This window comes from Solanum verrucosum, unplaced genomic scaffold (assembly GCF_900185275.1).
Source record: "Solanum verrucosum unplaced genomic scaffold, falcon-dt-bn FXZP01000088.1, whole genome shotgun sequence".
NCBI classification, from domain to species: domain Eukaryota; kingdom Viridiplantae; phylum Streptophyta; class Magnoliopsida; order Solanales; family Solanaceae; genus Solanum; species Solanum verrucosum.
In genome coordinates this window covers 2,005,671-2,033,483 of record NW_026020077.1, presented here as the reverse complement: position 1 = coordinate 2,033,483, position 27,813 = coordinate 2,005,671, and the positions used below count along the sequence as shown (strand labels likewise).

The 27,813-nt window shown below is 33.9% G+C and overlaps 4 protein-coding genes across 6 annotated transcripts; all 4 read left to right on the top strand.

Moving 5' to 3' along the window:
- Nucleotides 1-27,622, top strand: LOC125824148 (cytochrome P450 71A3-like). 3 transcript variants are annotated; one of them, XM_049503508.1, is made up of 3 exons: nucleotides 1-903; nucleotides 1,414-1,607; nucleotides 27,133-27,622. In XM_049503508.1, the coding sequence occupies exons 1-3, from the start codon at nucleotides 1-3 to the stop codon at nucleotides 27,539-27,541; spliced, it is 1,506 nt and encodes a 501-aa protein (XP_049359465.1). In that variant the 3' UTR covers nucleotides 27,542-27,622. The 3 variants fall into 3 exon arrangements, with proteins under 3 accessions (XP_049359465.1, XP_049359467.1, XP_049359466.1); XM_049503510.1 differs by lacking the exons at nucleotides 1-903; nucleotides 1,414-1,607 and adding exons at nucleotides 18,412-18,842; nucleotides 26,443-26,848 and having other exon boundaries at nucleotides 26,939-27,622; XM_049503509.1 differs by lacking the exons at nucleotides 1-903; nucleotides 1,414-1,607 and adding an exon at nucleotides 25,949-26,848 and having other exon boundaries at nucleotides 26,939-27,622.
- On the top strand, nucleotides 2,660-4,531 carry LOC125824145 (cytochrome P450 71A3-like). The gene is made up of 2 exons (XM_049503504.1): nucleotides 2,660-3,579; nucleotides 3,810-4,531. Exons 1-2 carry the CDS (start codon nucleotides 2,668-2,670, stop codon nucleotides 4,413-4,415), a joined length of 1,518 nt encoding a protein of 505 aa, XP_049359461.1. The 5' UTR covers nucleotides 2,660-2,667; the 3' UTR covers nucleotides 4,416-4,531.
- Nucleotides 13,957-15,601, top strand: LOC125824146 (cytochrome P450 71A3-like). Its single transcript, XM_049503505.1, has 2 exons — nucleotides 13,957-14,868; nucleotides 14,999-15,601. The coding sequence occupies exons 1-2, from the start codon at nucleotides 13,957-13,959 to the stop codon at nucleotides 15,599-15,601; spliced, it is 1,515 nt and encodes a 504-aa protein (XP_049359462.1).
- LOC125824155 (cytochrome P450 71A3-like) lies at nucleotides 22,456-24,067 on the top strand. Its single transcript, XM_049503518.1, has 2 exons — nucleotides 22,456-23,358; nucleotides 23,465-24,067. Exons 1-2 carry the CDS (start codon nucleotides 22,456-22,458, stop codon nucleotides 24,065-24,067), a joined length of 1,506 nt encoding a protein of 501 aa, XP_049359475.1.
- Nucleotides 27,623-27,813: the final 191 nt, after the last annotated feature.

Below are 27,813 nucleotides of genomic sequence, written 5' to 3'. Positions count from 1 at the left end.
ATGGAGTTTCCTTGGTATTTTGTTCTTGTTCCTCTGCTTGTTTTCATTTTCGTTCTTCATAATTGCTTATTTACCACTTTTAATGATAACAAAAAATTACCACCATCTCCAAGAAAGCTCCCAATCATAGGAAATTTGCATCAACTTGGGTTGCATCCTCACCGTTCTCTCCATAAACTATCAAAAAAATATGGTCCAGTCATGCTACTTCACTTGGGGAGTAAGCCAGTTCTTGTTGCTTCCTCTGTTGATTCTGCTCACGATATCTTGAGAACTCATGATCTCGTATGGTCAACTAGACCAAAATCTAGCATCACTGATGGACTCCTTTATGGATCCGAAGGTGTGGCCTTTAGTACTTATAGTGAATACTGGAGACAAGTTAGAAGTGTCATCGTGCTTCACCTTCTCAGCAACAAAAGAGTCCAATCTTTTCGTGATATCAGAGTAGAAGAAACATCGAACATGATTGAAAAAATCAGGCAAGGTGGTGATTCTTCGAATTCAGTGATAGATATGAGAGATGTTTTAAGTTGTATGACTAATAACGTAATCAGTAGAGTGACCATAGGAAGGACATACAATGAAGGGGAAAGTGGAATAGCTGTTAAGGCTCTCTTACAAGAACTTCTTGCACTTATAGGTACTTTTAACATTGGTGAGTATATTCCATGGCTTATATGGCTCAATAAAATCAATGGTCTGGACAGCAGAGTGAAGAAAGTAGCTAAAGATTTGGATGCATTTCTAGACAGCGTGATTGAAGAACGTGTGATTAGAAACAACAAAGGAGAATATAGTGCGGGTGAAGCTAAAGATTTCGTGGATGTTTTGCTGGAAATTCAGAATGGAAAGGAAACTGGTTTTCCTCTTCAAAGGGATTCATTGAAAGCTATTCTCTTGGTAATTTAGCATTTTTCTTATTCCCTCCTTGGCATGTCTTGTTTCAATTGTTTTTTTAATCACTTGCATATAATTCGTACTAATATATTGATTCATAGTTCAAATTTTAAAACTTGGGACTTAAAATTTTATAATGCGAAACTTAAGTAAACGTACACTTTGGCAATCTAGTTTACCAACATGGCTAAAGTATGTACTTCCTAGTACCTATATACTTCAATTGTATATCTGTGTATAGGTATATATCCTATATGTATATGTTGTATAATGTATCTACTATATATACACTACTTACATATTTTGTAATTATCCCTATTATTTTGCCAATTAGTTTGAATTCTATAATATCTTTGATTTATTTTCATTTACTTTATATTAAAATCTAAAATTTATAAATTTGTGATTTATGTATAAGTGTTAAGGCCTTTTTGAAAAGTAATTAACCCACCCCGAGTAATAATGGAGCTCATAAACTTGTTTTTAATTATGTGTATTTCTGTTAATGTAAAGGACTCGTTTATTGCTGGCGTGGATTCAATATATACAACTTTAGAGTGGATAATGATAGAGCTTTTGAGGAATCCAAGAGCCATGGAGAAATTACAGAATGAAGTGCGAGGATTAGTCCAAGGGAAAGCAGAGATAACAGAAGATGACTTAGGAAATATGCAGTATCTGAAAGCAGTGATCAAAGAGACTCTCAGGTTTAATCCACCGTTTCCAATACCAATTCCCCGAGAATCAATGGAAGAAGTAAAATTACTAGACTATGACATACCTGCTAAAACTCAAGTTCTTATTAATGTTTGGGCAATCGGAAGAGACCCATTATTATGGGATGAACCAAGGAGTACCGGCCTGAGAGATTCTTGAATAGTGATATTGATTTCAGAGGACTAAACTTTGAGTTGATTCCATTTGGAGCTGGCAGGAGGGGTTGCCCAGGAATTCCTTTTGCTATTGTGATAATTGAGCTAGCATTAGCAAGGCTTGTGCAGAAATTCAATTTTGCATTACCACAAGGAATGAAAAAAGAGGATTTGGATATGAGTGAATGCACTGGCATCTCCATCCGCAGGAAATTACCTTTACTAGCAGTGGTAACTCCGTGCGGTAGTTAGTTTATTTTTCTCCTACCATTTCGTATTATGTCATAAAATATAATAAGTACTAAACTACTAATAATTTGAAACCCATTGGAAAGGGCATTGCAAGAGAATTCACAGTATGTAAGAAGTGTACTGGTTGCCTCCTTTTTTCTTAGGTGTTTTGTATATCTCTTTTATGTTGTCGAATGCAAGATTTCTTATTTTAACATGTTCCACAGATAACATTGATAAGCCAAAAACACCAAGCTATTCTACACTACAATTTGCATTGCTTCCCTTAAAAAAGAAAGAGTTGAATGGCAAAAAAATCCTATCTTTAGCGTTCCTAGTGACTTTGTTATATATTTTCAATGACCTCATCTGATGTTTTGAAAGTAATTAAACATTTTGTAGTATAAAAAAGGAGAGGACAAAAAAGATGTATTGAACTTAATTGCATCCTATGCAAATGAAATTTGTGGTTAAAGATCGAATGGTTATCTTTGCGTGAACTAAACAAAAATTTGTGTTAAAAGTTGGAGTACTAGTCAAGCATGAAAATCACTAGTCTCCTTCCGTTTGTGTGGTGAAAGCTTATCCACAAATTAAAAATCAGGAGATATTTTCATACTACTTGTTTCCATTTATACACTCAATTCTAGAAAACAAAGTAACAATGGATCTTCCCTTGTATGCTCTTCTACTTCTTCTCTTTGTCTTCATTTTCTTCCTTCATCAGTGCTTCTTTTCTTACTCAAATAATAAAAAAAAGTTACCACCCTCTCCAAGAAAGCTTCCAATCATAGGCAATCTCCATCAACTTGGATCGCTTCCTCATCGTTCTCTCCATCAACTATCCAAAAAATATGGCCCTGTCATGCTACTGCACTTTGGCAATAAGCCAGTGATTGTTGCTTCCTCTGTAGATGCTGCTCGCAATATCATGAAAACACACGATCTCGTTTGGTCAAATAGACCTAAATCTAGCATCGCTGATAGACTCTTTTATGGCTCTAAGGATGTGGCCTTTAGTCCCTATGGTGAATACTGGAGACAAATTAAAAGTGTCACCGTGCTTCACCTTCTCAGCAACAAAAGAGTCCAATCTTATCGTGATATCAGAGAAGAAGAGACATTGAATATGATTGTAAAAATCAGACAAGAGTGTGATTCTAATTTTTCGAGTTCAGTGATAGATTTAAGAGATTGTTTATGTTCTCTCACCAATAACATAGTTAGCAGAGTGGCCTTAGGGAGGAAATATAATGAAGAAGGACAAGGAGGAATGAATGCTAAGGTCACTCTAGAAGAATTTGGTGAACTTTTGGGTACTTTTAGCATTGGGGATTACATTCCATGGCTTGAATGGGTCAATAAAATCAGTGGTTTGGACAACAAAGTGGAGAAAGTAGCTAAAGAGCTGGATACATTTTTGGAGAGTGTGATTGAAGAACACGTTAGTAGGAAAAACAGAGGAGAGTACAGCACGGGTGAAGCTAAAGACTTTGTAGACGTTTTGTTGGAAATTCAGAATGGAAAGGAAACTGGATTTCTTCTTCAAAGGGATTCATTGAAAGCTATCATCTTGGTAATGAATCATCTCTCATACTATTTATTCCCTCCTTGGCGAGTTTTTTTTTTTTTTTTTAAAAAAATTCGGAGCATTTGATTATAATTTGTACTACTGTATGGCTTCATCGTTAAAAACCTGGTGATGTAGAATATTAAGTATTGATTAATCTTCCACTTAGTCATATACGCCTAATCCTGCTTAACAATTTTAGTTTTTTCTTGTGTGTTTCTTTTTTTAATGCGTAGGATAATTTTGCTGCTGGTGTGGATACAACATATACAGCTTTAGAGTGGATAATGACAGAGCTTTTAAGGCATCCAAGAGTTATGAAAAAATTAGAAGATGAAGTGCGAGAATTAGGGCAAGGGAAAACAGAGATAACAGAGGAGGACTTGAGAAATATGCACTATCTTAAAGCAGTGATCAAAGAGACTCTCAGGCTTCATCCACCAATTCCACTACTAATTCCTCGAGAATCAACAGAAGACATTGAATTACTTGGCTATCACATACCTGCAAAAACTCAAGTTATTATCAACGCATGGGCAATTGGAAGAGACCCGTTGTCATGGGATGATCCAGAGGAGTACCAACCAGAGAGATTCTTAAATAGTAATATTGATATAAAAGGATTAAACTTTGAGTTGATTCCGTTTGGAGCAGGGAGAAGGGGCTGCCCAGGAACTGTTTTTGCTATTGTGGTAATTGAGGTAGCATTAGCAAGACTTGTGCACAAGTTCAATTTCTCATTACCAAAACCGGAGGAGTTGGATATGACCGAAGCCAGTGGTGTCGCTATTCGTAGGAAATCACCTCTGCTAGCATTGGCAACTCCATACTCTAGTTATTAATAGGACCTTTTTTTTCTCTCCATTACACTGTTTTCTTTCCCTAGCTAGTAGTTCTCACCTTTTTTTCTCCATTAGTAAGTCGAACCGATATACTTTTATATATATTATGCAGATCACAAACTCCCTTTCTTAGGTGTTTTATACATCGGTCGAAAAGTTAAAGCTATTTCATACGTATTCATCTTAAGTAAACACATAAATTGAAAGAAGGAGAGTATTAATTAGGTCTTCTCCCTTTTGAGTGTTTTTGTACAACTCTTTTATTTATGCAAGATTTCTTATTTTAACATGTTTCCCATATAACATAGTTGATTTCTCAAATAACTACCTAGTTAATAGAAATTATTGAAAGAAAAATACTTCTCTTTAATTTGTCGTAATAGAATATTCATCATTTCATTGCGCCTAACTCGAAATAACTTAATTCAACACCAATATAGATAGAAAATAGAAAACTGTAGATGAATGGCTGAAAAAATCAAATCGTGTAACATTAATATGCCAAAGACTTCAAGCAATAGTACATTAGAACCAAATGATATGTGTTACTTTTCTGATACGCTAGCTAAATACCCATCTTGCCGTTTGATACTTAACTATCCAACTGGTTCAAAATATCTATTAAATTGGATCCATCCATAAGATGTGTTAATTTGCCCGTTAGCTAGCTGTTCATAAGCCTGCATTGTCCCCTTGATCTTTAATCCTGACATTTAGGGGTTATTTGGTAGTTGAATAAAATAAAGTTATGTGTATATTAATTTGTTAGTTGAAAAAAATTTCTAACTATACAATCTTTTTTACCATATTGTCTAAAATTTCTTACCATTTGAAAAAAATATAAGAATCCCTACTCTCTCCTATTCTCGAATAGATCATTTTACGCGATTCATCGATCGGATGCATCACTTTACACTATGTATCAGGACGTATCGAGACATTGCGTAATGTATCCGAAACCGAGATGTGATGTATTCGAAATCGAGACGCGATGTATTGGGACATTTTGGGATGTACCTAAATTCCATCAAATTTAAGAGATTTTTGTAATTTGAAAAAGAGTAGGAATAAGATGTAATTGACTTTTACCACTATAGATTTGTGTAAAATTTCCTACAATTAATAAGATGTTTGGTTGAAAATTTAGAAACCAACATAACTTTTTTTTTAAAATACACTCACTTTGTCTAGTGGTGTTTTATTAATAAAAATATAAAAATCCTCAATAGGAATAAGTATAAGCAAGGAGGCTAGGCTAGAAACCAACATAACTAATATATGCGTAAGATAAGGAAATTTATATGTTATTTTAATAGAATAAATACAGAATAATAATATGATAAAAGTAGCAATTGTGGGGTCCATCCACATTTAAAGAAAAAAAATCAAGATAGTTCTGGTGACACATAAGATAGTGCGAGGCTCCTTCCAGGGGGGACCCATGTGGTATCCAGGGGTTTACCCGAACCCCCTCGACAAAAAACTACATGGTATGTATAAGGTAAATTTTTTGTATTTCTGTAGATATATATATTTTGAACCCTCTCAATAACAAAGAGAAATTAATGGCATAGTGGCACGTACCCCTGAAATTAAGTTGTACGTCATCGGATCGATTCCTAGTGAAAGTGTTTTATATTATTTTTTTTTTAGTTTTTTTTTTTTTAATTTTCAGTTCTGTTTTTCAAGTTATTTTTTTTAGTTTTTTTTTAACTTTAAAAAATGTGCTAAAAGTTTGGTTTTTGTCACGATCCGAGTCTACACACTAGACGTGGCCGGCACTCAAGAACCATTGTTGGTTCCCAAGCGAACCCTCATCCTGGCTAACTACAAGCGGAAGACTAACTTAAGCATGCAAAAGTTTAAAACTGAAATAAAAGTTCATAAAACTTAAATACAAACTTTAAATCCAAAGAAAACTCTGTATAATAAAATATATACAACTCGCTATGAAAGGGCAATTTTAGTCTTTAAAACATTTAATAAAATAAATAATACAAACTTCTCAACTATACTGACTATCTATGAAGCCTCTAACTGATAAAGATGGAAGTCGGGACAAGACCCACGACATCCTGACTAAACTGAATAGAAAATGAAATCCTCTGGAAACAAAGAGGCTCACCATAGCTAACTCGAACTCCCGGATGTATCAACGAATCTCCTGTTGATGATCCTGAATACTTGTGTCTGCATCATGAGAAGATGCAGGCCAAATGGCTCAGTACGGAAAATGTACGAGCATGTAAGAGGAATTCTAAAACATAAACATAAGCTTGAAACTTGATAAAAAGGAAACATACTTACCTCTTCTCAAACTTACTCAACTCAAGGAATACTCAAGGATATTCAAAACTACTCAAACTTACTCAACTCAGAAGTACTCAAGGATAAGATACTAAACTCAGAGATTAGATATTCGACTCTAGGTACTCAACTAAATATAAAACAACAATACACATGCAATATATGTAAAGCTTTATAAAACAGTAAAAGTAACTTAGTTCGTTAAAGAAAATGCAATAACAAACTCAACTTTACTTATATAATAAAGTAATATAGTTTCTGTGGGAGTTTCTCTAACCGACAACCACCAGTATGAGTCTAAGTGGTGATACAACGTCTTGCCCACGCTGTCGAAACTGTCCTATACTTTGCCGTCATATAGAACGCTTGACTTAGTGGATCCACTAGTCTATGCTAAAAACATCTTAAGGCGTCATCTAAAAAGTATGATCCTTTACTACCCATGATGGGTACATGGTTTATGGAGATTTGAGTTATCTGAACTCGCATCCCCATATCAGTGCTCAATACTACTCCTAAAATATACTTAGCTCATATGTTTGTAAAAACAAAAATCTTTCTTTGGTTTGAGATAATTACTCAAAACTTGGCTTAAAAACTCTCTTGGAAATCATAGTTTCCTCTTTACTGAAAAACTAGCTCAAAGGCTCTTTTGAAATCTCAGTTTCCTTTCTTGTTTAAATGTGAAAACATTTACTCTTTAGGAATACATAGTCCCAATATACTCTTTTGAAGAAATGAACTCAACTCTTTACTCTTTGCTTAACTCAAAACTTAAGTCTTAAAACAAAGTTAAAACGCTTGTAAAAGACTTCTTAGAATATGGTTCATGCCGAATTATGGACGTGAACGACTTAATGCAAGGTTTTCAATAACCAAAGATAGAACTCAAGAACTTTAACAATACTACTCACTTCAAGAATGCTCAACTCAGAGGGTTCATGCGAAATTTATGAGCATGAACTACTCAACTCAAGGACTCAACGATACTTCTCATCTCAAGACTGTTTGACTTATAATGTTCATGCGGAATTATGGGCGTGAACAAGTCAACTCATGGACTTCATGGGTAATAGGTAATAGTCCCATGATTAGGAATGTAATCTCAAATGGGTTAGAAACTTAATACTTAAGACTTAGGATCTGAAGATATTTCTCTTCTCATAAATACTCAACTTCTGTAGTTCATGCGGAATTTAATGGTATGAACGACTTGACTCGTAGGTCTACATAACATTATGGAACTCATGATACAACTCTTCTCATTCTCTGAATTACTTCTTCAAAACTTAGTTCAAATCGATAGTTGATCTCAAAGGATTCACAATTGAACTCAAAGGCTTTCTTGAACTCTACTCTTAACTCTCTCTTGAATGTGAATTATGAATTCAAGAGTTTTGGTTCATGATATGAAAGATCTCATGATGACAAAGTAGATTCATGAATACATTCTCTTCATCCTCATACTCACTTGCTCGAGTCTTGAAACAAGTTACTAATAATTGTAGAAGACTCCTCAAAAAGACTCTAAGGGACCTTATCAAAAGGTTTAAAAGAACTCTCAAACTTGACTCTCAACTCTACCTTGAATTTGATTTATGAATTCAAGGTTATGATCATGTTAGGAATGCTTTTAGGTGTTTAGAAGAAGCTTAGAGTGGTTAAAATCGAAAAGGAGTGAAGGTGCACTTTAAACGAACTCAAACGGGGCAACTGACGACAAACTGGATGGGGCAGGCGACCCTGGCGCTATGGGTGGCGCGGGCCGCCAGCCCCTAAACTTCAGAGGTGGGTTTGGGGTGCTCTAGCAGGCGCATCACGCCAGGGCCCAACCCAGAAAATTCAGCCAGTTTCTTTCTCGTTTTCTCACCCTATTTCGCCTAGAATCAAATGGTTTCTTCCCCAATCACTTAGAATTAATTACTTAACATTAGTACACTCTAATCTACTAAATACATCCCTTAAAACACTCACTTTGATCTCAAGAAATCATCCAAAACCAACACAATAAGATTTAGAATGAACTTCAAGAACACCTATCAAGAACTCTAATCTTTCAACTTCAAGAATGAAATTTGTGCTGAAAATAACATGTTTGGCGTGTGGGTGAATAAACCCAACACTATGGAAGCTTACATACCTCTTAGGGATTAAACCCATGGCAAAAATCCGCAACAAGACGCAAGAATCTCGACGAACGCTTGATCCTCTCCTCTTTTCTCTTCTTTTCTCTCAACTAAAGCCGTAGGCGTAAACTAGGATTATAAAACTGAACCTAATCAGATTATACCCTTAAAATATTACTAAAAATGAATTAAATCTGATTGGGTAAGGAAAAGACCAAAATACCCCTCTCTATTTTCGGCTAACTTTCCTTAAATGGACAGCCTATCTTCGAAAGACCATATCTTACTCATACGACCTCAAAACTTAGCAAACTTGGCGGCGTTGAAAAGATAATTCAAAGATATTTCCTACGGTATCTGATAGAACACCTAAATCATCCTGAACTAGGAATTATGATCGTTTGAAGTCAACCCAAAACTCATACTTAGCTTAACTTGCAAAATTTCAGATTTTGCTATTTCCAATTTAATTCTTTTTGGAACTCAAGGTGCTACATCCAGTGACCTTAATAGTTAAGAAGTTTTAATTCCTCGATAAAATCCTACTCACAACGAAGGATGGTTCAAGTCTTAGTTTAAAAAAATTTATGGGGTATTACAGTTTTATACCTAAAAGGATTCAAGGTTTCCATTTCTATAGGCTTATTTACATGTTTATACTTTTATTTTTCGAACCCCCTGAACGAAAATCCTGGGTCCGCCACTGGCTCCATCAAATTGGTGACACATAAGATAGTGAGTCCCATTTCCTTTCTTTTTCAAACAAATGAATGTAATGATTAACAAACAAGAGAGATAAAATATATAAATTTATTTATTTGCGTAATACATGAAAATATAATTATATGTAATTTTTTTTAAGTAGGCGTTTGGTCATGCGATGTCATATCACGGTATGAAATCGTGAGATGAAATCATCATTTGGACATGTGATTTTACACTGATTCCATCTCATGATTCCATATCATGAGATGTGATTCCATATTCTCCAAAAATCATGATATAGGAATTTCATATCATGATTCGAGATATTTTTAATACAAAAATTGATCTACAAATTTATATTTTGTTTAAACAGTCTCACATTTATATCTACTAACCATTTATTTCATATGTAAATAAAATTTATAATCACATCATTACTTTTTAAAATTTATTATTCTCACCGAAACAAAATTTATTATTCTCACCAACATATATTCACTTTCTATATGTTATGGTGGAAGTTCAGAACAAAATCATTGATATGGAGTGAGTATATGAAAAATAAATACTGCAAGAATACCCACGCTAATGTGAGTATGTGTAAAACGGGAGGAGGAGGATCACATGTATGGAAAGAAATGTTGCAAGCTAGAGATCTAATTAAGCATCAAATCTTGTGGCACACAAGTAATGGGTCAACATCAGTATGGCATGACAACTGGATTGGTCAAGGAGATCTGTATACTATAACTGGGGAAGATTTTGCATGGGATGATACATTTAAAGAAATTGTAGAACTAACTCAAGAGGGGAAATGGAATGAGGATATGTTGAAGGAGATACTTCCACAAGAACTGGTGCATCATATTGTGCAAAATATTCAACCCCCAAGGAGTGAAGCAAGGACTAATGTACCATGTTGGATGTTGGAGAAAAGGGGGAATTTCACAGATAAATCATCGTGGCAATATATCAGGCACAAGGAAGAGGAAAATAAAATTTATAAGTGGATATGGACGCCAGGTGTACCTTTTAAAATGATATTCATAATGTGGAGACTATGGAAATTTAAATTTTCAGTGGATGACAGGGTGAGAAGATGGGGGTTGGAAGAGCTATCTAAATGTTGGTGTTGTGAAAGGCCTCAACAAGAAACACTAACTCATGTGTTTCTGAAGTCGGATGCAGCTAACATGACGTGGTCCTTTTTTTGTTCTTTTGCAGGTCTAAAAATGGAGGGACTCCCATTGACAGAAGTGATAATGTTGTGGTGGAGGACTGATATAAGGAGGAATATGAAAGCAGTTTATAAAGTAATACCTAGCTTTGTAATATGGGACCTACGGAGGAAAAAAATAGAATGAAGCATGAAGGAAAGAAAACAACAATAGTTAGAATCATCCACAATGTTTCTAGGAATATATACATGCTGATAAAAATGAGAAAACCTAGCATGAATTTTCCTATTAACTGGCCTAATATGGTGGAGCACTTGCAGCACTAGAGTCTTAGAATGAAGGTCAAGAAGATACTATGGGAATTCCCACCCAAAGATTGGGTAAAGTATAATACAGATGGAGCATCAAGGGGAAATTTGAGATTCAGTTCATATGCAATTTGTGTACGGAATGAACAAAATGATCATCTAAGGATCTTGTCTGGACGAAGATGTGTCTTTCCTATAATTCCTATTCCTATCCCTTCATTCCCTCTTTTGGTCTATCTACATTCCAGGAAATTCATACGCTCCGCGGGGAGATATTGAATATGCAGAAGGGGCATGCATAGATAATACCACTAACACAGTTGCAGAAGCAATGACTATACTACAGGCAAACAAACATAGCAAATAGACACAAAACAATTGAATTATTATAGATTAAATACTATTATATAAAGTGCTAGAGGGTGAATGGGCATGTCCATGGTTAATTATAGACATGGTAGCAGAGAGCAAAACATGCTTACATGGTAAACAAGTCATCTTTCAGCATATTCCAAGGGAGGGCAATAAATTGGCAGATCACTGTGCAAACAGAGCAATAGATAAAGGAAATTTCTCCCTTACAGACGGTAATAACATGGAGATAGAAGGGAGAAAAATAGTTAACAATGACAAGCGACTATGTCTATATTTAAGAGTATCACTGCTAAAGGGAAAGGGGCAGCCAAGGCTACAATATGAATTTTTTCACGAAGCATAATATTTACAAAAGCCTTCAAGGCAGCAAAAAAGTGAAATGCTATCTAGATACTACAACAGCCAGCAAAAAAGGACTCGAATGGGAGGATCTGGAGGCAAGATGGAACAATTTAAAATGGAGGAGTCTGTTTCATCATCAACGAAGGGTGGAAGTAGAGAGCTCCATGCACTCTGTCACAAACCACCTACCGGAAAGCACAAATTAGAATGCAGGAAAAGAAAGCTAAAAGGGACGACATTGGAAAATAGGGAAAATCATACCAAATGAGGAGATAGCCAAGATCTGACAAAGAGTAGCAATACTGTCAACCCATGGAACCTAAGAACTCAGCTGGAAAACAAGGAGATCATCAGTAGCAAGAGGGAAACAAGAAATAAAAATCTCGATTTACTCTTGTTAGATGTAACAGAGGTCAAGGAGGCCAATATCATCACAATGATTATCCAAAGCAAGAGAAGATGGAGACGATGAAGAGTGAAGATAGAGACAACGGAGCGGAAAAAGGGGAAATGAAAATGAAAGGGGAACGATTAGGAAACCCTACATACAAGGATATATACGTCGATCTAGAAAAGAGAATAGGCTAGTAATTGATGTTTATTTATTTACTTTTCAGTATTGGGTTAGTGTTGGGTTGGGCCATGCCCGCGGAAGTGTATGGAGGTGTAATTACTAATTCATTTCAGTATTAATAAAAGCTCATATTTTACCAAAATAAAATAAAATAGTCACTTTAATTCACATCAATCGATTGTTGAGTAATGAATTTGTTCTCTTCATTTACTCCAATACATAATTTATTACTTTTACCATTTTGTATTTAATACAACTCAAAGTAACAATGTTGGTTTGTCTTCTCGGTCACATGATCGAGAAATGCAAGTTCAACGTGAGAAAATTGTCCGTACTATGTGGGAGGACTATATTAAAGACTAGTACACTATAATTTATGTTCAATTTTTTTTATTGAATTAAAGTTAGATGAAACAGTTACTTAAGTGGAGAACAAATAACTTTGTAATAATTTATCATGCGATTTTATAATTTTTTATTTATTTGGTAAGATTGAATAAACAATTGGGATATTTTAATAGTTTTACAACTTATGAAATTTTTATGTTTATGAGAAAATATACAACACAAAAATTTCATATCGCATGTCCAAACAAAACTTCAATTTCATCTCATGACCAAACGGGCCCTAAGTCATTGTATTTGTGCAGTTATCTTTCCTTGTCAAAGTTTAACCTTTTGAGTTTTCATATATTTCGCATAAGATAAAAAGATATTTTCATTGTTAAAGACAATTAAAATTTTGACCTTTTGTATTGCATTACCACAATGAAAAGAAGAAAAGTGAAAAAAAGAGAGAAGTTATTCATTAATGAACCTTATTTTAGTATATAAAATCATCAATAAGAAACTTTATATTTATGCAATTATAGTTTTTAAAAATGCATTTAAATAATCCGCTTGATTCGTTTTTTTTTCAATTATTTTTTGCTTAATACCAGACTAATAATCAAATATGTCAATTTTTAAATGTAAAATCAAAACCAAATCAAATTAGTCAAATCTTTTAAAATGTAAAACATAACAAAATCAAAATAAAAAAAATGGAGTTTTTACTTTGATTTTATTTGATTTTTTGTGAAGTCCTTAACTTTATCACTTGTTAAAAAAAAATCTATCAACATAAAAATATTATTCCCTCCATTCCAATTGGAGGGAATATTGGAAGAAGTTTTTTTTTATTTTTTATAAATGATTAATTCTTATAGTTTTACTCTGAAAAAGAAAATCATGACAATTAAAGATGAATGGAAAGAGTATTTTGATTAAATTGACTAACAAATACACCCCTTCTTCATGGTATATAAAATTATGAAGCTCAATTTTTACATACTTTTATTTATAACATTTATTACTACAGTTAAATGAAAAGTTTAAACGTCAAATGTCAGTATACATAGGGATCCCACCTAAATTTAACAACCAATGTTCAGACAAATACAGTATAGTGAGGTCCAAGGAAACAATAATTAACCAAGAAAGAAAGAACAAAAAAGTTGCTATGTGGTGATTGTCTCCTTTAGTTTATGTGGTGAAGCTTTTCTGAATATATGTGAATTGTGATTATATTATATTACATATATCTACACTGAATTCCCATTTTCTCCTAATTGCTAAATTAAATAAATGGAGCTCCCTTGGTATTCCATTGTTGTTCCTCTGTTTGTCTTCATTTTTTTTCTTCATAACTGCTTATTTACCACTTCTAATAATAACAAAAAATTACCATCCTCTCCAACAAAGCTTCCAATCATAGGCAATCTCCATCAACTTGGATCGCTTCCTCATCGTTCTCTCCATCAACTATCCAAAAAATATGGCCCTGTCATGCTACTTCACTTTGGCAGTAAGCCAGTGATAGTTGCTTCCTCTGTTGATGCTGCTCGCGATATCATGAAAACTCACGATCTCGTCTGCTCAAATAGACCTAAATCTAGTATTGCTGAAAGACTCTTTTATGGCTCTAAAGACGTGGCCTTTAGTCCCTACGGTGAATACTGGAGACAAATTAAAAGTGTCACCGTGCTTCACCTTCTCAGCAACAAAAGAGTCCAATCTTATCGTGATATCAGAGAAGAAGAGACATCGAATATGATTGTAAAAATCAGACAAGAGTGTGATTCTAATTCTTCGAGTTCAGTGATAGATTTAAGAGATTGTTTATGTTCTCTCACCAATAACATAGTTAGCAGAGTGGCCTTAGGGAGGAAATATAATGAAGAAGGACAAGGAGGAATGAATGCTAAGGTCACTCTAGATGAATTTGGTGAACTTTTAGGTACTTTTAGCATTGGGGATTACATTCCATGGCTTGAATGGATCAATAAAATCAACGGTTTGGACAATAAAGTGGAGAAAGTAGCTAAAGAGTTGGATACATTTTTGGAGAGTGTGATTGAAGAACACATTAGTAGGAAAAACAAAGGAGAATACAGCACGGGTGAAGCTAAAGACTTTGTAGACGTTTTGTTGGAAATTCAGAATGGGAAGGAAACTGGATTTCTTCTTCAAAGGGATTCATTGAAAGCTATCATCTTGGTAATTAAGAATTTCTCATACTATTTATTCCCTCCTTGGCGTGTTTTTTTTTTTTAATTTTTCTTTCGAAGCATTTGTACTACTATATTGTTTCATTGTTAAAAAATAGTTTTTTCTTTTTAATGCGTAGGATATATTTGCAGCTGGTACGGATACAACGTATACAGCTTTAGAGTGGATAATGACAGAGCTTTTGAGGCATCCAAGAGCCATGGAAAAATTACAGAATGAAGTGAGAGGATTATTCCAAGGGAAAGCAGAGGTAACAGAGGACGACTTAGGAAATATGCAGTATTTGAAAGCAGTGATCAAAGAAACTTTCAGGCTTCATCCACCGGATCCACTACTAGTTCCTCGAGAATCAACAGAAGACATTAAATTACTTGGCTATCACATACCTGCAAAAACTCAAGTTATTATCGATGCTTGGACAATCGGAAGAGATCCACTATCATGGGAAAATCCAGAGGATTACCTACCAGAGAGGTTCTTAGATAGTAATATTGATTTGAAAGGATTAAATTTTGAGTTGATTCCGTTTGGAGCAGGCAGAAGGGGCTGCCCAGGAATTGCTTTTGCTATTGTGGTAATTGAGCTAGCATTAGCAAGGCTTGTGCACAAGTTCAATTTCTCATTACCGGAGGAGTTGGATATGTCCGAAGCTAGTGGTGTCACTATTCGTAGGAAATCACCTCTGCTAGCAGTGGCAACTCCATGCTCTACTTATTATTAGGACCTTTTTTTTCTCTTCATTTATACTTTATTTTCATTTATACTTTATTTCCCCTCGGCAGGAGTTGCCGCATGCTTTTCTTTTATCTCGCTTTATATAGTTTATAAATTTCTTATTTTAACATGTTTAGCTTATAACATAGTAGTTTTCTGAGATAACTATCCAGTTAATAGAAATTATTGAAAGAAAATAACTTCTCTTTAGTTTGTCGTAATAGAAGATTCATTACGCCTAACTCGAAATAACTTAATTCGACATCAAGATCGACAGAGAATAGAAAACTGTAGATAAGTGGCTGAAAAAATCGCCTAAGTATTGTGAGTGACTCTGTAGGTAAGATGGCAAAAATAAATAAAATTATTTTTCTATTACAAATTAAAAAAGAAAATTGACTTTCATTTCTAATAATTCTATTAGTTGAGTGGCTGAAAAATCAAATCGTGTAACATTAATATGCCAAAGAAATCAAGCTATAGTACATGTAGGACCAAAATATGTGTTACTTTTCTGATACGCTACCTAATAACGCCGTTTGATATTTAACTATCCAACTTGTTCGAAATATCTATTAAATTGGATCCATCCATAAGATGTGTTAATTAGCCCTTAGCTAGCTGTTCATTAGGGATCCGGCTCCCCTCCATTACCCCCTCCCTCTATTTTATCAAGTGCACGTCTAGATTAGAGACATGTGTCATATTTAAAGTTTAAAGGTCAAAATTATATCATATGAACAAATATCATAACCATAGTTAAGTCAACTAATTTTAGAAAACTACTCTTCAAATTTGATAAGGATTACAATATATTCTATACAAAATTTGATATTTATTAATATCATTAATTTCATTTTATATTTTTGTATTTCAATATTAAATTGTAATTTTTAGTTTTAAACCAATTATTTTTAAATGATAAAAGATTGCTATTCTGCGTTCTTTTGATTACTTCTGATCAATTTCAATGTTCTCATTTTTTTTGGATCATTTTTCAGCTTATTTAATTCTACTAAATAATTGCTAGAACAGAAAATGATTTTTTTGTTTATTGCTACAGTACATTTTTCAAAATAAAAATATAATTAAATAATTGGAGTGCATTAGTAAGATAAATAAAATAGATATCTTCATATTTCTTATAAAAATAGTTTAAAATAAAATTATATTTCAACAAAATTTAATGAAAAAAATATATTTAAATTGATTGGTTGACTTTTTAAGTGAAATATCAATAGTTGAGTGACTTTATAAGTAAAATATCAATAGTTGAGTGACTTTTGAGTTATAATCATTAATTTCATATTATATTTTGGTATTTAAATATTAAATTGTAAATTAAAAATATAAGATGAAATTAAAGATATTAATAAATATCAAATTTTGTATGGAATATATTGTAATTCTTATCAAATTTGGAGAGTAGTTTTCTAAAATTAGTTGACTTAACTATGGTTATGATATTTGTTAATATAATATAATCTTGATATTTAAACTTTAAATATGACACATGTCTCTAAGCTAGACGTGCACTTGACGAAATGAAAGGAAGAGGTAATGGAGGGGAGCCGGATCCGTTCAGTAGCTTGCATTGTCCTCTTGATCTTTAATCCACATTTAGGAGTTGTTGGTAGTTGAATAAAATAAAGTTATTTATATATTAATTCTCGTATAACATAATTATATGACGTTTGCTAGATAGAAAATACGTTATTCATGTATAAAATTAAGAAAAAAATTTACTAACTATACATTTTTTTTTTTTTTTTACTATATTATCTAAAATTACCTACCATTTGAAAAAATGACAAGAATCATACTCTCTCCTATTCTCGAATAAATCTTTATGCGATGTATATGTCAGATACATCACTTTACATGATGTATTAGGAAGTAGGCGACATATCGAGACGTTGAGTAAATTGGGACGCGATGTATTAGGACGTTTTGGGATGTATTCGAATTCCACCAAATTTAAGAGATTTTTGTAATTTAAAAAAGAGTAGAAATATGATGTAGTTAGCTTTTACCACTATAAATTTATGTAAAATTTCCTAAAATTATATAAGATGTTTGGTTGAAAATTCAGAAGCCGACATAACTAATATAGGTATAAAATAAGGAAATTTATATGTTATTTTATGCGGAATAAAATACTAGAATAATAATATGACCAAAGGAGCAACTGTAGGGTCCATCAACATTTAAAGAAAAAAATAATCAAGATAGTACTGGTGACACATAAGATAGTACAAGGCTCCATCAAATTGGTGACACATAAGATGGTGAGTCCCATTTCCTTTCTTTTTCAAATGATTGTAAATGAACGAGAGAGATAAAATGACTAATTTTTATAGTTTGACTCTGAAAAAGAAAATCACGACAATTAAAGATATACGAAGAGAGTATTTTGTTTAAATTGACTAACAAATATATTCCTTCTTCTTGGTACACAAAATTCTTAAGCTCAATTTTTACATACTTTTATTTAAAACAATTAAACGAAGTTTAAACGTAAAATGTCAATATACATATGTAACCCACCTAACTTTAACAACCAATGTTCAGACAAATACAGTATAGTGAGGTCCAAGGAAACAATAATTAACCAAGGAAAAAAGAAAAAAATATTAGTTATGTGGTGATTGTCTCCTTTAGTTTATGTGGTGAAGCTTTTCTGAATATATGTGCTTATATTATATTACATATATCTACACTCAATTTCCAATTTCTCATAATTGCTAAATTAAAAAAATGGAGTTCCATTGGTATTCTGTTGTTGTTCCTCTGTTTGTCTTCATTTTTTTTCTTCATAACTGCTTATTTACCACTTTTAATAATACTAACAAAAAATTACCACCATCTCCAAGAAAGCTCCCAATCATAGGAAATTTGCATCAACTTGGGTTGCATCCTCACCGTTCTCTCCATGAACTATCAAAAAGATATGGTGCAGTCATGCTACTTCACTTGGGCAGTAAGCCAGTTCTTGTTGCTTCCTCTGTCGATGTTGTTCGCGATATCTTGAAAACTCATGATCTCGTATGGTCAACCAGACCAAAATCTAGCATCGTTGATGGACTCCTTTATGGATCCAAAGGCGTGGCCTTTAGTAATTATAGTGAATACTGGAGACAAATTAGAAGTGTCATGGTGCTTCAGCTTCTCAGCAACAAAAGAGTCCAATCTTATCGTCATGTGAGAGAAGAAGAAATATCAAACATGATTGATAAAATTAGGCAACAGTGTGATTCAGTGATAGACTTGAGAGATGTTTTAAGTCGTATGGCTAATAACATAATCAGTAGAGTGACCATAGGAAGGACATACAATGAAGGGGAAACTGGAATAGCTGTTAAGGCTCTCTTACAAGAACTTCTTGCACTTTTAGGTACTTTTAACATTGGTGAGTATATTCCGTGGCTTAAATGGCTCAATAAAATTAATGGTCTTGACAACAGAGTGAAGAAAGTAGCTAAAGATTTGGATGCATTTCTAGACAGCGTCATTGAAGAACATGTGATTAGAAACAACAAAGGAGAATATAGTACTGCGGGTGAAGCTAAAGATTTCGTAGATGTTTTGCTGGAAATTCAGAATGGAAACGAAACCGGCTTTCCTCTTCAAAGGGATTCATTGAAAGCTATTCTCTTGGTAATTTATTACCATCTCTCTTACTGTTACTTATTCCCTCCTTGGTATGTCTTGTTTTAATTTTTGTTTTAAGCACTCGGATATAATTCGTACTAATATACTGATTCATAATTCAAATTTTAAAACTTGGGACTAAAATTTTTATAATGGGAACACTTTGGCAATCTAGTTTACCAACATGGCTAAAGTATATACTTCCTAGTACCTATATACTTCAATTGTATATCTGTGTATAGGTATATATCCTATATGTATATTTTGTATAATGTATCTGCTATATATACACTACTTACATATCTTGTAATTTTCCCTATTATTTTGCCAATTAGTTTGAATTCTATAACCTCTTTGATTTATTGATCCACCCGGAGTAATAACGGAGCTCATAAAGTTGTTTTTAATTATGTGTGTTTCTGTTAATGCGAAGGACTCGTTTATTGCTGGTGTGGATTCAATATATACAACTTTAGAGTGGATAATGATAGAGCTTTTGAGGAATCCAAGAGCCATGGAGAAATTACAAAATGAAGTGAGAGGATTAGCCCAAGGGAAAGCAGAGATAACAGAGGACGACTTAGGAAATATGCAATATCTGAAAGCAGTGATCAAAGAGACTCTCAGGCTTAATCCACCGTTTCCAATACCAGTTCCTCGAGAATCAATGGAAGACGTAAAATTACTAGACTATGACATACCTGCTAAAACTCAAGTCCTTATTAATGTTTGGGCAATCGGAAGAGACCCATTGTCATGGGATGATCCAGAGGAATACCGACCTGAGAGATTCTTGAATAGTGATATTGATTTCAGAGGACTAAACTTTGAGTTGATTCCATTCGGAGCTGGTAGGAGGGGTTGCCCGGGAATTCCTTTTGCTAGTGTGATAATTGAGCTAGCATTAGCAAGGCTTGTGCACAAATTCAATTTTGCATTACCACAAGGAATGAAAAAGGAGGATTTGGATATGAGTGAATGCACTGGCATCTCCATTCGCAGGAAATTGCCTTTACTAGCAGTGGCAACTCCGTGTGGTATTTCTTTCAATTTCTTATAATGTCATAAAATATAATAATTTGAAACCCATTGGAAAGGGCATTGCAAGAGAATTTAGAATTCACTGTATGTAAGAAGTGTACTGGTTGACTCCTTTTTTCTTAGGTATTTTGTATATCTCTTTTATGTTCTCGCTATACTTGTTTTCATTTTGTTTCTCCATAAGTCGTTCGTTACTACCCGAAAAAAGTTATCACCACCAACTTGGGTCGCAACCTAACTGTTCTCTCCATAAACTATCAGGTCCATTAGCCATTAGCTTGCATTGTCCTCCTCATCTTAAGCCCTAACCTTTAGTGTCTAAAGAAGATTTTCCACATTAGTTGGAGTTACAAGAGTTAAATACACTTTGCATTCTCTAGAGAGAAACATGCTCTGCATCCCCTAAAGATATCTAGGTTGTGAAAACATGCGAATACTACAGAGCCATAGGGGTAGAGTTCTAGTAAAATAAAAAAGAAAAAGTCAAAGAAATAATAGTCATGTGCCAAAATACTTTGCTTATGAAGGTTCTTCTTGGCTAGCAAACCAGATTTGTGGTAGACAAATTGTGGTTTACTTTATATTTTGGCACATGACTATTATTTTATGACTTTTTCTTTTTCTTTCTTGGAGGCCAACTTAACTTTACTAATTTTTTTGGTTCTTATGTTTATAACAACTAAATGAGGTTTAAAATTAAATGACAATATACATATATAACAAGTAACTCAGTATAGCACTCATGAAATGTTCAGGCAAATGCTATCACTGTACCACTATAGAGAGGTTTGACTGTATCTTTATTTATTATTTTGTGGCCGCACAAATTAACTAGTGGAAATATACATACGGAATACTAGTAAAGATTGCATAAAAATTATGATAAAACGTATGCATCCATTAGCGATCGCTTGACTAGGTCCTTCGATAAAATAATAGTGCAGAAAATAAATAACTCAAAGTAAATCAAGCACAAGGATTTTACATGGACACCCCTTGCCCAAGGGAGGTGAAAACCACAACTTGTACTCATATGATTTCAACCCAAACTCCATTTCACTCAAAACGGAGCACAACTTCATATTACAACTTCTTGTAACCTAGGAATTAAACTCTTAAACCCTCCCCCCTTACTGTAACAACTCTACTACAAAGGAAACTAAGCAATAACTCCATTGTCCACTAAACCAACTAACTCTAGTTGATCTAAACTTCAAGAACCCAACAAGGCTAACTCTTGCCACCAACTCATATCTCAAAGATAGGAGCGTAAACAAGCAGCAACTCTGTTGCACCCACACATCAACTAACTCTAGTTGACACTCCTAGGCAATTCTACCTAAGAGACATCAAAACAATGATGAAAAGAGGCTTGACTAAAATATAAATGATTTGAGTAACTAACTCTAGTTAATCCGACTCAACCTAAAGACTTAGACAAGCAACAAATCTACTATCCTTTATAATTTAGGAGTAGATTTACAATATAAGAACACAAGACACAAAGCTTAAAAATATAGCAAAAGACGCTTCAGCACTCCATCGGGTCCCTTGTTGAGTATAAGCAGTGTTCTTCCTTGAAGACGGCTTTTTCTTTGTGAGCTTATGAATTTTCAGAATTCACAAACATTGTTTGCCAAAACTTGGCTTGTGTCATTTGAGAAGAAGACTAGTATGAAATGGACACAAACCCTTCGGGCAAAGTCATTGGCTGAGTCTGCTGCTACGATAAGACATGCACCAGCCACAACAGAGTTGGTAGTTGTGGCAGTTTTTAGACAGCTATCTTTTTGTTTTTTTTCACGTACGCAGTCTTTCCTCAACAAGATCCCTTGTTAGATCAAAAAGTTTATTAAATCATCAAAACTTCAAATTAGCTCCAAAATAACATTTTTCCTCTTTTTGGTGATGACAAACTTATTCAACTTCCCTTGTTAGATCCCGAAGTTTGTTAAATCATCAAAATTTCAAATCAGCTCCAAAATAACAAATTACTATATGCCCCATGACACTATCAAATAATGGTCCAAGGAAACAACGGGCAGTAATTAACCAAGAAAAAAAAACAAGAAAGTTGTTATGTGGTGAAGCTTCTATTAATATAATATGATAAAACATTACATATATCTATACTCAATTCCCATTTTCTCATAATTGCTAAATTAAAAAATGGAGTTCCCTTGGTATTCTGTTATTGTTCCTCTGTTTGTTTTCATTTTCTTTCTTCAAAGGTTCTTCTTTACTGATTCCAATAATAACAAAAAATTACCACCATCTCCAAGAAAGCTCCCAATCATAGGGAATTTGCACCAACTTGGGTCGCATCCTCACCGTTCTCTCCATAAATTATCCAAAAAATATGGTCCAGTCATGCTACTTCACTTGGGCAGCAAACCAGTGCTCGTTGCTTCCTCTGTTGATGCTGCTCGCGATATCATGAAAACACACGATCTTGTATGGTCAAGCAGACCTAAATCAAGCATCGCTGATGGACTTCTTTATGGCTCCACAGACGTGCCATTTAGTCCCTATGGTGAATATTGGAGACAAAGTAGAAGCATCGCCGTGCTTCACCTACTCAGCAACAAAAGAGTCCAATCTTATCGTGATATCAGAGAAGAAGAAACATCGAACATGATTGAAAAAATCAGGCAAGGTGGTGATTCTTCGAATTCAGTGATAGATATGAGAGATGTTTTAAGTTGTATGACGAATAACATAATCAGCAGAGTGACCACAGGAAGGACATACAATGGAGGGGACAGTGGAATACCTGTTAAGGCTCTTCTAGAAGAGCTTCTTATACTTTTAGGTATATTTAGCATTGGGGATTATATTCCATGGCTTAAATGGGTCGATAAAATCAACGGTCTAGACAGTAGAGTGAAGAAAGTAGCTAAAGATTTGGATGCATTTCTAGAGAGCGCTATTGAAGAAGGCGTGACTAGGAACAAGAAAGCAGAATGCAGTGCGGGTGAAGCTAAAGATTTCGTGGGCGTTTTGCTGGAAATTCAGGATGGAAAGGAGACTGGTTTTCCTCTTCAAAGAGATTCACTGAAAGCTATCCTTTTGGTATCTCTCTTACAACTACTTATTCCATCCTTGGCTTGTCTTGTTTTAATTTTATTTTATTTAAGCATTTTCGTACTGATATATATGTGCTTTTTTTAATGCAAAGGACTCATTTACTGCTGGTACGGATTCAATATATACAACTTTAGAGTGGATAATGACTGAGCTTTTGATGCATCCAAGAGCCATGGAAACATTACAGAATGAAGTGCGAGGATTAGCCCAAGGAAAAGCAGAGGTAACAGAGGACGACTTAGGAAATATGCAGTATCTTAAAGCAGTAATCAAAGAGACACTTCGACTTCATCCACCGTTTCCACTACTAGTTCCTCATGAATCAATAGAAGACGTAAAATTACTAGACTATCACATACCTGCTAAAACTCAAGTCCTTATTAATGCTTGGGCAATTGGAAGAGACGCATTGTCGTGGGATGATCCAGAGGAGTACCAACCTGAGAGATTCTTGAATAGTGATATTGATTTCAGAGGACTAAACTTTGAGTTGATTCCGTTCGGAGCTGGCAGAAGGGGTTGCCCAGGAATTACTTTTGCTATCATGGTAATTGAGGTAGCATTAGCAAAGATTGTGCACAAGTTCAATTTCGCGTTACCAAAAGAAGAAGATTTGGACATGACTGAATGCACTGGCATCACTATTCGAAGAAAATCACCTTTACTAGCAGTGGCAACTCCATGCTCTACTTAGTACGAAACTACTAAGGATCGTTTGGTAGGAGGTATTAATCAAAACAGTCTTTGGATTAAAATTTAGTCCAATAAAAATATTGTTTGGTTACTTTATTTTACTTAATTCATGGACTAGTAATACCTCATAAAAAGTCTTATTTTATCCCTAGAAAAAGGAGGGATAACTAATTCAAGGTTAAACAACCCTTGGATAAGACCCCTAAATAACTAAACTATCTTCCAATCTTTTTTCCTAAATTTCTTTTGTAATTTAATGTCCTTTTATATATATATATATATACATATTGATATAGTTATGGATAATTTTTTTTTTTTAATTCTCCACATCTGTTCAATGTAATTTGATGATTTCACAAACTATTTTTTTTTGTCCATGTTTGATTTGCTATATTGGGTTGATACTTTTTTTAGGTTTTTAAAAAAAATGTAGTTCGTCAATGGACCACTTGAACTATTTGTATTTTAAAAAGAAAAAAGAAAAATAAGCTTTGTGTATTTGGACAATTTAAGTAGCCTTAAATCTTTGTTAAGTTTAAGGTATATTTAACCAACAAAAAATTAGAAATACACCGTGTTATCAAAGATCTCCGTAGTGACACATCACACCTCAAAATTAATAATAATTTATTTTTATATATTAGTATTTAACTTCTAGTTAAATGAAAGAGAAAAATCCCATAATAATTCAAGGATATAATAAGAAAGAAGTTTATTGTAAAATTTTAAACTAAACGCAAGATTAGGTGGGAAGCAATGAACCAAACACTTGATAAAAACTAATCTTGCATTACTAAACCCTACATTATATATTAATTCTTGCATTACTAATTTATGCGTTACTAATCACTGCATTATGCATCTCTACGTACCAAATGACCCCTAAAAGTTAATAATTTCAGAATTCACGGTATGTAATAAGTGTACTGGTTGACTCCTTTTTTTTTCCAGGTGTTCTGTATATTTCTTTTATCTTCTCAAATGAAAGACTCCTTATTTTAACATGTTCCATAGATAACATTGATAATTTAATATGCCAAAATTTAAGCTATTCTACACTTGTATATATATTGGTCCAAAAATATGTGTTGCCGTTCGATATTTAAACTATATATCCAACTAGCTAGAGCATTTCCACATTCAATTGGTATATAAAAATTTCAAAAGAAGCATGGACAGGGCACTTGAAACAGAGATATGTGCCCTTCTATTTGTACCGTATCGTCTTAACACCCGTTTGGATTGACTTAAAAAAAAAGTAGTTTTTAAGTCAAAAAATAAAAAGTAGGGTAGACTTACTTTTGGTTTTTTACTTTTTTTTAAAAGTCATTTTAAACTTATTTTAAGTTATTTTTAATCTTGTCAAACACTTCCAAAAGCTAACAATGACTTGAAAGTAGACTTGATCAACTTTTAAGTCAATCCAAACATGTTGATACTTAATTTCCTCCTAAAAAGGAATAAAATGTTAAATAAAGATAACAGCAAGAAAGGAAGGATTGTGATCATAATTTTTTAAGAATAAATAGTTTTTTTGTGATCATTTTCATTCTTGTTTGTACATTGATTGCCGGAATAATAATACAGTATTATAAAAATTAGAGGACGAAAAAGAAAGGAAAGAAAAGAAAATGTAGTGAACTTTAAAGTTGGAAACAAAATATGTGGTTAAAGTTCGAATGGTTGTCTTTTGTTTGAAATAATGCAAATAATATAATTGTGGTCGATCGTACTCTACTTAAGTTTGTGTGGTAAAGCTTTACGGAATTAAAATCATCTCCAACAGTATATGAAAATGACGTTTGTTTTCCATTTGGTACGATGATAAATATATTGTTTCCAAATATACACCCAATTCTACATTTCTTTCCTGCCCAAAAAAATGGATCTTCCCCCGTATTCTGTTGTTGTTCCTTTCTTTGTTTTCATGATTTTCTTTCTTTATAAATGCTTCTTTAGTACTACTTCCAATTATCAAAAAAAATTACCACCATCTCCAAGAAAGCTCCCAATCATAGGAAATTTGCATCAACTTGGGTCGCATCCTCACCGTTCTCTCCATAAACTATCGAAAAAATATGGTCCAGTCATGCTACTTCACTTTGGCAGTAAGCCAGTGATTGTTGCTTCCTCTGTTGATGCTGCTCGCGATATCATGAAAACCAATGATCTTGTTTGGTCAAACAGACCTAAATGTAAAATGGCTGATAGACTCCTGTATGACTCCAAGGACGTGTCTTTTAGTCCGTATGGTGAATACTGGAGACAAATTCGAAGTGTTACGGTGCTTCATCTTCTCAGCAACAAAAGAGTCCAATCTTATCGTCATGTGAGAGAAGAAGAAACATCAAACATGATTGATGAAATCAGGAAAAGGTGTGATTCAGTGATAGACTTGAGAGATGTTTTATGTTGTATGACTAAAAATATAATTAACCGTGTGGCTTTAGGGAGGAAATATAATGATGGGGAAAGTGGAATAGATGCTAAGGCCACTCTAAATAAGTTTGTGGAACTTTTAGGTACTTTTAATGTAGGGGATTATATTCCATGGCTTGAATGGGTCAATAGAATCACCGGTCTTGACACCAAAGTGGACAAAGTGGCGAAAGAATTGGATACATTTTTGGAGCTCGTGATTGAAGAACACATGCTTAGGAACGAGAAAGGAGAAAATCGCGCTGGTGAAGCTAAAGACTTGGTGGATGTTTTGTTGGAAATTCAGAATGGAAATGAAACTGGCATTCCTCTTCAAAGGGATTCATTGAAAGCTCTTCTTTTGGTAAGAGTCATTAAAATTCAATCATGTATGAATGTTAAAATGGAGTCCACCCTTAGTTTTGTTTCTTTCTAATTATATTATTATGCATAGGATACGTTTTCTGCTGGCACGGATACTATATATACAGCTTTGGAGTGGACTATGACAGAGCTATTGATGCATCCAAGAGCCATGGAAAAATTACAGAATGAAGTGCGAGGATTTGCCCAAGGGAAAGCAGAGGTAACAGAGGATGACTTAGGAAATATGCACTATCTCAAAGCAGTGATCAAAGAGACTTTCAGGCTTCATCCACCGGTTCCACTGCTAGTTCCTCGAGAATCAATGGAAGAAGTAAAATTACTAGGCTATCACATACCTGCAAAAACTCAAGTCATTATTAATGCTTGGACAATTGGAAGAGACCCCTTGTCATGGGATGATCCAGAGGATTACCGGCCAGATAGATTCTTAAATAGTAATATTGATATCAAAGGATTAAACTTTGAGGTGATACCGTTTGGAGGAGGCAGAAGGGGCTGCCCAGGATCTGTTTTTGCTATTGTGGCGATTGAGCTAGCATTAGCAAGGATTGTGCACAAGTTCAATTTAGCATTACCAAAAGGAGAAGAATTGGACATGACTGAATGCACTGGCCTCACTATTCGTAGAAAATCACCTTTGCTAGCATTGGCTACTCCATACTCTACTTAATTAGTTGATATTTTTGCCATATGAAATAAGTGTATTGGTCTACTCTCTTATTTTAACATGTTTGGCAGATAATATTATTATTTATAAGGCATAATACATATATTGGCCCCTAAACTTGGCTTCAAATTTTAACTTTGACCTCCAACTTTCATAATGCACAAATAGGCACTTTAACTATCCTACCTTTAAATAAATAAACACGCGATTTTTGGAGTCAAAAGCGTGAAATGCACACGCTGCCACGTGTGTTAGTGACCCACTCAATGGCTGCC